Source organism: Cornus florida, unplaced genomic scaffold (genome assembly GCF_030987335.1).
Source record: "Cornus florida cultivar Cherokee Brave unplaced genomic scaffold, ASM3098733v1 CherokeeBrave_3.0.0_Hap2_Chr08, whole genome shotgun sequence".
In the NCBI taxonomy this organism is placed as follows: Eukaryota; Viridiplantae; Streptophyta; class Magnoliopsida; order Cornales; family Cornaceae; genus Cornus; species Cornus florida.
The window spans coordinates 80251971-80267189 of NW_026775578.1; the positions used below are offsets into that span (position 1 = coordinate 80251971).

A 15219-nucleotide genomic window follows, 5' to 3' on the forward strand; every position below is an offset into this window, starting at 1 on the left:
AAGATGTAGAGGCAGGGTTGTCAGAAGTTGACAACGAGATTGGTTGTGTAACAGAATGTGCAGAGGATCGAGTCTGTTGTTTCTGTTGCGGTGGACGTCCATATAGAGCATAACAACGAGATTTGATGTGACCAATTTTTCCGTAATGGTCACACCGTTCACGTTGTCGTCCTAGAGGAGGACCGGTGGTAGTGCTCTGAACTGACTGAGATGGTGAAGTTCCAGAAAGGTTGTGAACCCAAACTGCAATAGCAGAACGATCAACAGAAGCAATACCTAATGGATGAGTCCGGCAGCTCTCATTTGACAATGCATAGGAGTATGTATCCTCAAGAGTAGGGAATGAAGATAAGCCCAAAAGGAAATTTCTACAATGCTTTAGCTAATACTTAAATTGACATGCTGCAAAATTCATATTTTAAACTTGATTAGGTTTGGTTTGCGTACTTAATTTTTTTTTTTTTTTTTTCTTTCAATTTTTATATTTAATACACATTCCTTGGTTTGATCTTCGATGTGGCTCATGGCATATGTTGCACCTTGCGCTTAGGCTCCAAGAGACCTTGGCTTTTTGGTTCGCCTTGAGCCTTTAATAACTATGAGAGTCTGGTTGTCCTAGTCAAGCTTATGCTAATCTTTTCAATAAAATATTTTGTTATTGTCACTTCTGCCTCTTGTTATTGGTTTCCTAGTCATTCAATTTTTGTTGATTATAATGTTTTTTCCCCCTTTATGTTTTTGGTTGTTTTTTGCTTCTTATTAAATGGAAGGTTGTATGCATAGTGACTTCGCCATTGGTTCACTTGGTATATTGAACCTCTTAACACGGATAGTTTGTATTTCCTGCTTGATATAATATAGATGCTGAAGAAATTGAGTAAACAACTGAATGGTGAGGATTTGACATGGAACAACCTAAACACATTATGCTGGGCAATAGGATCTATTTCTGGATCCATGGTGGAGGAGCAGGTATTCTTTATCATTTTTAGCTTGATTTGTCCTAAATAACATGATATCTATATATATATTCATGTTTCGCATTATATCTCCTACATGATTTTTAATGTGTTTTTCTTTTTTCTTTTTCTTTTTGCAATAAATGTATTTTTCTCTTCTTGCAGGTTATATGGATTGGATATTTTATGTCATCAAGTTTACCATCCTTTTTGCATATCTTCTTGCCTTCCAGTTTAAATTTTTTTATTTTTATTTTAAATTTTCTATTAATTTTCATGTGTTCATATCTCTTACTATTGGAGCATTCTAGAATTGCTATTGAATCGCACTTTAAACTGAGCTAATCTAAGTTATCTTACTATGTAATGTCTTCTGTTAGTTTACTAAATGGGCCTGGAATGTAGCTGGGTTTATTTATTGTATGGAGGCTAGTGCATGATTGTGCAACATATATATATATATTTGTTTTGATAAGCAAATTTGAATTAGAAGGCATTTAAAAGGGTAAAGCATCCCAAAAGATACACAAGTCCAACGCCATGGCAAAAAGAGATCCTAAGAACCCAAAAAACCCAAAAAATCAACTATCTCCTCCTATAGATTTACAATTTCTCCCCATAACCAACAAAAAAGAGAGCTAACAATAAGAAATTTCCCTAACGGAAGATTCCTTTCTGTCAAAGGATCTTCTATTCTGCTCCTTCCATAAACACAACCAAACACAAAGGGGTGCCACCCTCCAGAAATCACAGGCGTGGGAGCCCAAATGACACCCTCTCCAAGCATCAATCAAACCTCTCGAAGATCGAGGCATGACCCCCTGAACACCATACAAGCCAAAGATAAGGCCCCGACAGTCGTGAGAAACTAGGCAATGCAAAAGGAGGTGATCAAGTGACTCTCCATCCCTCTTGCACATGCAACACCAATTGACAGTGACTTGTCCTCTCCTTCTCAAGTTATGAAGCGTCAATATATTGCCCCAAATTGTTGTCCATACAAAAAAGGCCACTTTGAGTGGAGCCTTAGAGCACCAAACCATCTTCCAGTGGAAATCCGCCCCTGAAAAGCCCGAAAGTTATCTAAACAAAGAATGAACGTCAGATCTCCCTTGGGAAGAGGGCACCCAAACGAGAGAATTCGGACCTCCACCATTAAACTCCTGTCTATACAAAAGCTCCACAAGATGATTGTGCAACGTCTTGTGAACATTCTGTAAAATAAAAGTAACATTTGAGGCTACTCTCATATTGTACAAAGCGCCTTATACATATTACAGTAATTATTGAGTTGGAAATATTAATACGCTTCAATAACCTATTCTCTTTTACTTGGGCCTACGCAACTTTTTCTTTTTGTAGTTTGCATTGAAAAAAAAAAAATTCTTTGTATACGTAAATAATGAATTAAGTAATACTTGCAAACACTATATTAATTTTGATAATTTTTAAATTGAATCAAATTTTAAATTGGTGTATGAATAATAGTAAGCAATATTTTGTGCTTTTCTTATAATTGCGGTTGCATGCATTCTTCATATTTTGTTATAGTATTTCTGTCTGTATTGTATTTTAGGCTTATTCACAGTCTAAAATTAAGAATTCTCTCACCTATACATAAATTTATAGTATGTTTTTTTGTTCATTTTGTAGGATTTTACGAACCTTGTTTCCAATTTTTGATTTCTATCACCCCTAGGATTAACAACCTTTATTTAGAGCTAAATGTTCTAAAAAAACTGCACTTCCAAAGTGTGTCATATATTTCGTTGTATTAATGTTGCTATAAGAAGACGTGGTATTGATTTGTCAAATTAAGGATGCTCCGGTGGAAAGTAATTTTGATCGACTTTATTTTTTGGAATGACAAGTTTTGAGAAATCAATAGAGATTTTCCACTCTATTGATGACAAGTGGAAATTGTCTAGGAGGGAAGAGGAATGCCTCTTGGAGGAGGGAAAAGGAATAGAGGCCCTATTTTGTCCATTTGTAGCTTTTGGGATGCGTTTCCCTCTTGAGCGCTGTTTATAATACTTGACTTCAAAAAAAATCTATTATTCCAAATTGGTGTTGCATGTGCTAGGACAGTAATTGGTTGGTCAAGTCCTTGTTCATTATATGATTGTTGTGGTGGTGTGGTCTTGTGTCTTGTTCAAGGTTTCCTTGATGTTCAAAATGAGGAAAAAGAATACTACAAATTTATGAACAGTTGGGATGGCTCGCTTTGCCATGTGATATTCTTCCTTTGCGTTCTTCCATTTTTCCTTCTCTAGCATTGTCAAGCCCCTTGAGAAACATAGCATTTATTCAATCCTCTCTCAGGATTCACTGGACCATGAGCATTCATGCTTTTAGCAGTTATTTTTCTACTGTAAACATCCAAATATTGCAATAAACTTTGAGTGAGTGGTGTATTTTGAAGCAGGCAAACTGCCGAGGCCAATTTATAGCAGCCCAAATTTTTAGCACCTATTTGGAACATGTACGTTAATAAATCATTTTTTTTTAATTATTTTTTTCTCATTGGCAAGAAACACACACCCACTTGCCCCTATGGGGACTTGAACCGTTGACCTTCTACTTTAGAAGGTGAGGAAGTATCACTAGGCTATAGCCTTTGGTGGTGTTATTAATTCAAATTTGTTTATACGCATGAAATTATGGCCAATTCCCGTTGTAACGTGCAAATGTCAACAATGAACTAACTAACATAGCAAACAACACTAGACATTGAATATAGACCAATTTATACTCAACCGAGCCTAGTGAGGCAAATTTGAATATTGGGTTACTTAATTTCTTCAGCTACTACAATACCAAATAACTTATCACACAAAGATTCCTAATTTCAAATTCTTCACTGCCAATGGGATAATGGCCTAATGGTACCAAGCCCCTGCTTCCCAAAGGGGTCAGGGGTTCGAGCCTTAGTGGAGGCATGCGTGTGTGAGTACCAACCAAGAAAAAAAAAAAAAAAAGATTCCTAATTTCAAATTCTTCACTGCCAGCCAAGTGAGTGCTCTGTATGGTATCTCAAGTAAATTTCGCCACTCTAATAGTGTAGGAAAGTTTTCGGAAGATATTTAGAAATTCAAAGCATTAATGGCCCAACACCGAGCTGTTTCCTGAAAAAATTGACTACAAAACGGTCACAATTGAAAATTGTTATTTAGAGAAGTCTGCTACAAATTGCATCAGCAACCAAGCTAAGTAACTAAATGCAACAAAATTTTGCAAAAGGTTTTATGTATTATCTTCATTTGATAATGGGTTTCAAATGATCTCACATGAAAACTGGAAACCATTTCCACTGTTTGGGAACTGCATATAGACCAAAAAGTCCAGAAGTAGATAGCACCAACGTCTGTTATGAAACTAACTCTGAAAACTGTAAAATTTAATGTCCATTATGAAAGTAACTCTTACAAGGGTGTTAGTGTAGGTTTCCGTTAACATGGAAGTTGAGTGTAATTAAGGCAAGCCTTTAAACCACCTCACCTTTCAAATAAAATAACACAAAAAGAACATTTTCACCCCCCAAATGGTGGAAAGCACCTTTCTATTTCTAATTTATCTTCTGATTCTGCTCTCTATGAAATTGAATGGCTTATTCTCATCAATTAACAGATTTGTTCATGTTAAGTTTATTAAATTGGATGGCATTTATGTCGACTTCATTTACTAATTGGAGATTCTGTGCTTGTCACTAACTGTTTCAGTGTGAATATTAATTCTCATGTCATGCTGAGGTGATCTCATGTTATATGGTGCTATCTGTTTTCTGATTCCATTTCCGTTACCACTTTAATTGATCCCTGTCCGGAAGGCTGTTTATATCACACGGCTTCCTGAATTTCAGTTTTCTGTCAGATTTGTATTTTGAAAACTTTCCCATTTGTTCTTCTAATATGATTTGTTAAAATAAATCTAAAGAAGTTATCTGTTACTTAAACTTCATGATGCATACCTGTTAACATTTTTTCATTCTCTCGAGTCTTGGCAGGAAAATCGATTTCTAGTGATGGTGATTCGTGATTTACTAAATTTATGTGAAATCACGAAGGGGAAGGACAACAAAGCTGTTATTGCAAGTAACATAATGTAAGAGTTCGTGATGCAAAAGTTCCTAATATATTTCGGTTCTTCTGGCTGCTTTACTACAAAAATTGACAAACAGCGAGGCAGTGTTGTGGAACTTTTCTATCATTCTTATTAGTAAAATTTTTAAAATCAAATGTTTTTTATGCTGTCTTTTTGTGGAGTAAGAACACTGTCTATAAGTTCAGAGCACTCTATGCTATGCTGCACACTATAATTGGTGAAAGTAAATCTTGTTTTGAGCTGTGTCATTAAATCTGTGTTTGTATTAATTAAATTTATACCCTTTTAAATTTTATTTGTTGGGTTGGCAGGTATGTTGTCGGACAGTATCCTAGATTTCTAAGGGCCCACTGGAAGTTCCTGAAGACTGTTGTAAACAAGTTGTTTGAGTTTATGCATGAAACACATCCTGGGGTTCAGGTCGTGTGATATTTTCTTTTCTTTTTAAATTCTTTAATTTTAGACATTTGTTTGTGATGAATTTTCTAAATTCGGCTTATTTAAAATATACCACTATCTGCTCCATTATCCTTTGTTCCAAATGTGAAATTGCATCTTTAGGAAGGTTTTAGAGAGGTGGTCTGTGTAATTGCAACTTCATAAATGCTAGTTGTATATGTGGATTCTGTAGACGCATTGTAGTATAAAGTACTAAAAAATCAAAGTTTTGATGAATAAGGATATGATTTGAGTTTTCTGTTCAGAAAAACATAAAAAAGGTTCTTCATTTAAGAAAAAAAAAAATGACAAATACAAATATCAATATCTTTGGGTGCGACCTTTTTTGTTGAAAATTTGTGGTAATTTTTTTTTTGCTATATATACATACATATATATATATATATATATATATATATATTGCTTCCAATATGTTATAGTTTCTTATCAACACTTAAATTTTACAAAATGTCAAAAGTTATTTTCATTTTGTGCAAATACGATTTTTAACACAAAGGCTAGTAGGCAGTGACGGACCCAGAGATTTGTATGAGAGGGGGCGGCTTTGAACAATAATAATGTATAGTGGGATATCATTCGAAATTGAGTGGGGGCATATTTAAAATCTTAACAAAAAAGTGGGGACATTTTAAAGATTTTTACAAAATCTATAGTAATTTTGTAAATAAAATAAATATCTGTTGGGCCGGCTGCCCCCACTGGGCCTTTCATGTGTCCGTGGCTGCTAATACGGAATCTAGTCAGTGCATATCTTATACAGTGTACTATGACATAAGTAATCAATTATGAAAAAAAATAAAAAAAAGAGGAGGATTAGTGTGCATTATTCTATTATTACGAACACGTGAAAAATTATGTGCAAAATTCAGTAGTTTCCATGATAATTATATTTCGATAAGAATATCACCAAAAGCTGGCAAATTGATGCTTTGATGTAATTAAGTATTGTCATGAATTGGCTATTAATATTATGTTTATTTACATATATTTAGTTTTTATTTAAAAAATAAATTTTTTATCCAAAGAGCTACTTTTACTACAGCTAGTTGTAATTTACTACGCCGGTGTCTCAAACAAAAACAAGAAATTTTGTGTTGTTTGTATATTTGATCAAACTTTACTGTCATCTTTTATTGGTTATAAATTTATAATATTAGAGCTATTTTATATAGTTCATTTTTTTATCATCTCTTGTAATTATTACTTATGTTTAGGTTTTTATTTACAGTACAAAATTTCATAGTACTTTAATTTATATTTAGTTATTTGACTTGACCATTCACACATTTTTACAATTCCTTACAAAGTTAACTACAGAATTCATGGTGTTACATTAATTTTGTACTCTACAACGTTTTTCCAATTATTGGAGGTTGATGAAATAAATCTTGTTTCGTCATTCCGGTCTAAGGCGATTGCCTCAGTTAATTTACATGTTATCAGCTCATTCCTAACGATATCAACCCATGTTAAGGTTCTCACTCATTTTGATCTCTCTTTCAGGATATGGCCTGTGACACGTTCCTAAAAATTGTTCAAAAGTGCAAGCGTAAATTTGTTATAGTACAGGTGATATTTGTTTCAATGTTTTTGCTACAAGTCCTTTCAGTTTTTCACTTTTTCTTTTGATATTTGGTATCTGTCAATTACATATATATTAACTTCATCATGAACTCTCTCTCTCTCTCTCAGGTCAGTGAAAATGAACCATTTGTATCAGAGCTTCTAACGAGTCTCCCAACAACTATTGCTGATCTTGAGCCTCATCAAATTCATATATTTTATGAATCAGTATGTCTATATAATGCCTCAAATTGTGGATTTTAATATAGAAATCTCTGTTTTTCTGCTGTAACAATTGCTTCCTCCCTTTCTTAGGTCGGTCAGATGATTCAAGCAGAATCGAATCCCCAGAAGAGGGATGAATATTTGCAGAGGCTGATGGATCTACCAAATAAGGCAAGATCTATATGGAAGTGCTTCTACTTTCTGGAATGTTGTGTTTATTAATGTTTTTCTCTCTCCAAAAGTGCTCTCGTACTTGTCACTTGAGGCTTTACAACCTGTCTGTCTCTCTCTCTATAATGCAGAAATGGGCTGAAATTATAGGACAGGCACGCCAAAGTGTTGATTTCTTGAAGGATCAAGAAGTGATCCGTACAGTGCTCAATATATTGCAGGTATGGCTTTCTAATAAATATAAAAGATTTCTTCGGATCATTGCAACTGCTTTGTTTGCAATACTTCTGCGACTTAATTATCTCATGAGGGGCATTGCTATAGGTATATGTCATATGATATTGTATCTCACTTCCTATGGGCGGGTTGGTTCATTGAATTAGAACCACCCAAGATGTAATTAACATTCCATTTTATATTTTTTTCACATTAGAAGGCACAAATTCAACTTTTAGTCGCTTTGCTTCAGATTTTATTAAAAGAGACTGATGCATAGTAAAATTGTTACCATAGCATATGTTCCGGTGGTTTCAAATTGTCTAGCACCGGTTGCTTGCTTCGAATTTGTATAAATGCCTATGACAAGGGATGGTGGGGGTGGCACAAAAAAATATCTTTTTGTTCTATGAACTTTAATGTGTATGCCTTAATGGCCAACTCTTCCTCTGACTCTACCATAATGGTGTGATTAAAAAAAGGGGTAAATTGTTGTCAGGGGCTTATTTGTTATTACTTATACAATGTTAGGGCTTATGTGTAATTTCTGAAACTTGTTATCATAAATAGAATGTTGTGGAAGGATGGAAGTATTCTTTCATTCGTTCTCTCTTTTCCCATCTCTCTCTCTTTTTCTCTCATCCGCTTTCTTCTCTTTTTCTTCTTCTTCTTTGTCACTTACTCTTGATTTGATTATATCTCAAAGTCAACATGGTATTAGAGCATGGTTTGTAAAGCTCTAGGTGTGTAGTTGAAACCTAGGGCAAGTTTGTGTAAACCCTAGTGGGTGTGAAGGGTTTAAAAGAGATTCCAAGATGGATTTGTTTGCAAGGAAGTAGTGTTAATCACATCCACACGTACCATGGATCCAACTTGGTTGGTGTTTTTTTCGTGCTCGCGAGGTTCTACAACAGCGGCTTTTTCTGCGTCATTCGCGATTCTGGTTTGGTCTACTTTGTTGCTTTCTAGGGTTTTTGTGGTGATTGTGTGGTTGCTTTTTTATGCATCTCAGAACACTGTAATCTTTCTCGTTGAAGTTTGTGTGTTGGAGAGGTGGTTCTCTATGTATTTTGTTGCTGTTTTTGTTTCTGAGGATTGTATACCCAGAAATTGTTTGATAAAATGTCTGGCTAAGAGGTGACTTCAAAAGAAGCTGGGTCTTCTCCTAGTCTGACTCCAGTATTGTGAGGTAGTAGTGATCACCATCCAGGCCTTTGTATTATGACTGTTAGGCTGTAAGAGACGAACTAAATGGAGTGGGCTCAATCTGCTCGTATGCATATCACTGGTCGTAGGATGATCGACCATATTGAAGGGACTGTCACGTATCCCTCCAAGAGCGATCCTGAATTCAAAGAGTGGAGTGCAAATAATGCACTAGTTATGACATGGTGGTTGTAGTCAATGCAACCACAGATCAGCAATGAGTTTCTGTTTGTGAAAACAGCTAAAGAGCTATGGGCGGCTGTGGAAGAGACATATTCCTCGGTTGGTAATTTTGCAAAACTATATTAACTCCAACAATGGATTTCAAGATTCAAGCAGGAAGACCAAACTCTTGCTACATATTACCACACTCTACGTGGTAAATGGGAAGAGTTAGATCACTACCAAGACTATATAATTGTGTGTGCAATTGACGTTAAAGCATTTCATGCTATGGTAGAAAGGAATTGAATCTATGAGTTCTTCGGTGGTCTGCATCCAAGATACGAGCATGCCAGGGTACAAGTGTTAGGCATGTATCCAACCCCTACATTTGTAAGAGATGTGTTTTCGTATATCCAGGCAAAAGAGAGTAAACTGAAGGTTATGTCTGCATATGTATACACTAAGCCTGAGTAAGAAGAACCATTGTCTGAGAGGTCTGCTCTTGCCACACAACAATGAAACAAGACCAATCCTCTAAAAGGAGGGAAATAGGATGACAAAAGCAAGTTGAGGTGTGATTACTGTGGGCGTACGCGCCACACTAGGGAAACATGCTGGAATCTACACGGCCGCCCTACTCCAGCTCCTGCTAATGCGAATGCTAGGCTAAGGCCCATTCCATTTAGGGGGTTATCTACGGCGCATACTGCAGAGCGTAAGACTGCTTCTACTGGTCATGCCTCGTCAGGGCCACCGAGTTCTTTGTCTAGGGCTAGACTTGATGCTTTCTGACATCTACTAGCACAACATTCCTCCATTTCCACCTCTAACTTCGCTTAGACAGGTACCTCTCATTCGGCACATCAGGTTTCGACATTATCTGGTGGGCCACCCTGGATCATTGATTCAGGAGCCACTAATCACATGACTGGTATGACATCTGATTTTTCTTCGTACAATTTATGTTCCGGTAAGGATAAGGTTAGAGTGGCTGATGGCACCTTCACCTCCATTGCGGGGAAGGGCACTGTTTCTGCCTCTCCTAATCTTACCTTATCCTCTGTTCTTCATGTCATAAATTTTACCAATAACCTCCTTTTTGTTAGTCACATTAAAAAAGGCTTGAATTGTAGTGTAATCTTTTTTCCATCTCACTGTGTGTTTCAGGACTTGGACACAGAGAAGACGATTGGAAGTGGACGTGCGGATAATGGCTTGTATTTGCTGAACATGAGGCCGACTTCTTATTATGTTGCAAATCAATCTAGTGTTAGGAATAGTAATGTCAATAAAGATCTGTTAATGCGATGGCATAATAGACTAGGTCATTTACCTCTTCCTGTTTTGAAGCATGTGTTTCCCTAGTTTACTTTTGTTGAATCTCTTGAGTTAAATTGTGAAACATGTGTTCTTGCCAAACAATGTCGTGGTTCTTATCCTACTAGTATTAATAAAAATACAGCTCCTTTACAGGTTGTTCATTCTGATGTGTGGGGTCCTGAATCTACTACTTCATTACTTGGTTTTCGTTACTTTGTTGTGTCTGTTGATGACTTTAGTCGATATACTTGGCTTTATCTTATGAAAACCAAAGATGAAGTTCATTCCATTTTTAAAACCTTTCATAGGATGGCGTGTACTCAGTTTGGTTGTCCTTTCAAATCCTTCGATTTGATAATGGAGAAGAGTTTATGTATGGTGGTCTTGCCTCCTTTTTTGCTGATAACAGGATTGTCCATCAAACCTCTTGTGTTGATACACCACAACAGAACAGTGTAGCTGAAAGAGAACACTGTTATATTATGGAGGTGACCCGTTCTCTTCTAAGTAGGATGGGGTGCCTAAAAGTTATTGGGCTGATGCAACTTTAACAGCTACATACCTTATCAATCGCATGCCTTTTAAGGTTCTTAGATATCAATCCCCCTTCTCTGTCTTACACCATGACACTACCTTGTTTACTGTCCGTCCGAAAGTGTTTGCTTGTTTTTGTTATGCTTACATTCATCATCACAAGGACAAAATGGACCCTAAGGCAATCTGATGTGTATTTCATGGATACTTTGCCCCTTAGAAAGGGGTATCGGTGTTATAACCCTACCACTCGTCGTCGCTTTGTCTCCATGGATGTTAGATTCTTTGAGTATGTTTCTTTTTTTTTTTTTTTTCCCCCTGCTCGGGATTCTCTCTAAGGGAAGACTACTATATAAGTAGAGAATCCATTGTCCATTCAGAGGGAATGCCCCTTTCCTTTGCCTGTTCCCATTCAGGGGAGCTTCTTACTGAGGTGCCTATGTCTAGTCCTCCTAACACTAATGATTTGCAGCAGGAAAGTAGCCAATTGTCTACACTAGGAGGCAAAACAAGTTATTGACTCGCCCCAGGACCAATAAGTCTCCCTCGATCCTGGTAATTCCTTAGTTGACATTGATACTCTTGATTCTTTTCCCAATAGCATTCCTGTTGATCCTGATGTCCCTATTGCGTATTGTAAGGGTGTTCGTAGTTGTACAAAGCATCCCATATCTCAGTTTGTATCCTATGATGCCTTATCTCCAACATATCGCGCTTTCACTTCGTGTATGTCCTCTGTATCTGTTCCTTCTAGTATTTTACATGCTCTCAGTCAAACTCCATGGAAGTAAGCTATGCTTGAAGAAATGATGGCCCTTGAGAAGAATAGTACTTGGGATATTGTTCCATTACCTAGGGGAAAGAAACCAGTAGGCTGCAAATGGGTCTACACAATAAAGTATCAAGCAGACGGAACAATTGAGATATAAAGCTTGGTTAGTTGCAAAGGTTTTCACTCAAACCTATGGAATTGATTATCTGGAAACATTTGCTCCAGTTGCCAAGATGAACTCTATACGTGTTCTTCTTTCTTTGGCAGCTAATTTGAATTGGCCCTTACATTAACTGGATGTAAAGAATGCTTTCCTTTATGGTGACTTGGAGGAAGAGGTGTATATGACTATGCCACCAGGGTTTAAGCTTGCTAATGGTTATAATTTAGTGTGCAAGCTAAATAATGCCTTGTATGGGTTAAAGCAGTCGCCACGTGCTTGGTTTGAGAGGTTCAGCACTGCTGTGAAAATAGTAGGGTACACACAGAGTCAGGCAGATTATACTCTCTTCATCAAGAAGCACCAGGGCTACAACATTGCCCTAATTGTATATGTTGTTGATATTGTTATTAATGGAAATGATCCAGAAGAGATTCGTTGAATGAAGTCATTCTTGGGGGCAAAGTTTGAGGTTAAAGACATTGAGATACTTTCTTGGCATTGCGGTGTGCAGATTGAAGAAAGGGGTGTTCATTTCTCAACGGAAGTATGTGTTAGATTTGTTAGCTGAAACAGGCAGGCTTGGAGCTAGACCTATTGATATTCCCATTGAGCAGAACCACATGCTTAATGATATAGATGGAGACCTATTAGATGATGTGGGAAGATTTCAGCGAGTGGTTGGGAGACTGATTTACTTATCTCTCACGCGCCCGGATATTGCCTACGCTGTTAGTGTGATTAGTCAGTTTATGCATGCTCTACGTACACCTCACCTTGAAGCGACTCATCATGTTCTTCGTTACCTAAGGGTTCACCTGGTAAGGGGATATGTTTGGCAGTCATGGCCACTTGCGTATTGAAGACTATACTGATGCTGATTGGGTAGGGTCTGTGACAGATCGACGATCTACTTCAGGAATTGCACATTTGTTGGAGGTAATCTTGTTTCATGGCGAAGCAAGAAACAGTCTGTAGTAGCTAGATCTAGTGCTGAGGCTGAGTTCAGATCCATGGCACATGGAGTTTGTGAGTTGTTATGGCTACGTATGATGTTGGGTGAGTTGGATTATCCTGTTCGCGAGTCAATGAAGTTATATTGTGACAACAACGTTGCTATTAGCATTACCCACAGTCCAGTTCAATATGATAGGACAAAGCACATTGAAGTCGATCTACACTTCATCAAGGAAAAGCTTCGTCTTGGGTTGATTTGTACACCATACGTCAATACACATGATCAGGTTGCTGATGTTTTGACTAAGGGTGTGAGCAAGACTTGCTTGCAAAATATGTTACTCAAGTTGGGCAAGATAGATATCTTTGCACCAGCTTGAGGGGGAGTGTTGTCAGGGGCTTCTTTGTCATTACTTATACAATGTTGGGACTTATGTGTAATTTCTGAAACTTGTTATTATAAATAGAATATGGTGGAAGGATGGAAGTATTCTTTCATTCTCTCTCTTTCCCCATCTCTCTCTTTTTCTCTCATCTGCTTTCTTTTCTTTTTCTTCTTCTTCTTCTTCTTCTTCTTCTTTATCACTTACTCTTGATTTGATTATATCTTAAAGTCAACATAAATTACACTCACCCCCTGAGGTTTCACTTTTTACACATTGGTGGCAAGAATGAGCATAATTACACCGTCCTCTCTTGAGGTTCTGCATGTGATTACAATGGATCCCCATCGCTAACTTTCTGTTAGAACTGTCAGAAATTTTTGGTGTAATGGCAAATTTATCCTAATCCAAGTCTGAAAGATATAAATAACCTTTTGAGAATTACAAAATTACAATTAATCTCAAGTCCTTTTAACAAATTTTCCCTTTTCGTTTCCCAAGCAGCATACCATTTTGTCCAACTTTTGCGGCTCAATATATTTTTATTTTTTTTATTGCTCATTGCTATTTTTTTTTTGTACAATTGGTTATTTTGTTTATTTGGGTGCCAAATATATATATTTTTGGCTCATTTCTATTCTTTATTTGTCTTTTTTTAGTAGTTGTTGGATTGACTTTCTTATAATTTAATAAGGAAAGTCAATCTAACTAGGTAGTAATAACAAGAAGACTAAACTCAAAAAAATAAGTAATAGTAATAACAAGAGAAAAAATATTGAAAGTGAGGAGTAATAAAGTACTCTTTTCATAGGTTAATTAATGAAAGTGGAGGGTGATTGCTTGCGGATATGGTGAGGAGAGGTTGGTGTTCCTTGGAGGTGAGGATACCAGGCAGAGTTGGCATTTGCAAATTCATTTGGAGGAGGTGGGAAGCGTGGGATGAATTTTCTAAACACATCAAATTTAGGGTAGGGGATGGCAGGGGTATGGCTCACACTTATCCCAGACTCTTTAGGATTGCCGCTGATAGAGACGCCTTGGTGGCAGACTGTTGGCGGCTTGATAACGGGAGGACATCCTGGGATGTTCGTTTTTCGAGGCATTTTCAGGTTTGGGAGTTGGATGATTTTTTGGGTTCGTGGAGTTGCTTTATCGTCAAGAGATTGTGGGAGAAGGCATTGATTCCCTTGATGTGTGGTCGTTCTACAGTTGCCTCACGGATGGTATATGTCCTTTTCCATGGAAGACTACGTGGCAATCCAAGGTGCCCTATCAAGGTGGCTTTTTTTGCCTGTATAGTTGTTCTAAGGACGATTCTTACTCTGGATAACTTGCGAAGGAAAAAACAAATTGTGGTTAATTAATGTTGTATGTGTAAGAGAGATGAGGAGGTAGTTGATCATCTTTTGTTGCACTGTCCTGTGGCCTAAGATAGTTGGGGTCTTTTGTTGAGTTTGTTTGGGTTTTTTGGGTTATGCGTAGGTCTTCCAGGGGTTTGATTGAGGGTTGGAGAGGATATACAGTGGATGCTAGAGCTTGTGACTTTCGGAGGGTAACGCCGCTGTGTGTTTGGTGGTGTTTATGGACAGAAAGGAATAGGTCATCCTTTGATGACAAGGAGACTCCTATTGGAGCGTTAAAGTTCTCTATTCTTTGTTCACTTTTTTGTTGGGTTTTGGGGAGAAATTGTAATTCATTAGGGGTGATAGTAGATTTTTGGACTCTTTGAGAGTCTAGTGCCTTTTTGGCTTGTGTAGCTTCTTTCGGGATGCGTTCCCCTTGTGAAGGCTTTCTAATACAATCTTACTTATCCAAAAAAAACGAAAAAAAAAAAAAGAAAAGAAAAAAGAAAGAAAGAAAAGTTAGAAAAAATCAAATTCATGATGTTGAACTTTGAAGCCTAGTACACAAGCACAGTAGTTGGTTATCAAATGGAAAATATGCTCCGCCACTTTTGACACTTGCAGATCTTGCCGCAACCCCATATTGAATCTACATCCTTCCTAAAGCAAATAGACTCCCCGTTTC

The 15219-nt window shown here is 37.1% G+C and overlaps 1 protein-coding gene across 1 annotated transcript in view; it reads left to right on the forward strand.

The window, feature by feature from the left end:
* The window catches only part of LOC132268185 (protein EXPORTIN 1A-like), a 105018-nt gene that overhangs the window by 57731 nt on the left and 32068 nt on the right, over positions 1-15219 (forward strand). The window contains exons 16-22 of the mRNA XM_059768968.1: positions 862-972; positions 4963-5060; positions 5372-5480; positions 7023-7088; positions 7212-7310; positions 7398-7478; positions 7610-7699. Of these exons, the coding sequence (XP_059624951.1) occupies positions 862-972; positions 4963-5060; positions 5372-5480; positions 7023-7088; positions 7212-7310; positions 7398-7478; positions 7610-7699 (654 nt within the window). The remainder of the gene's footprint in view (positions 1-861; positions 973-4962; positions 5061-5371; positions 5481-7022; positions 7089-7211; positions 7311-7397; positions 7479-7609; positions 7700-15219) is intronic.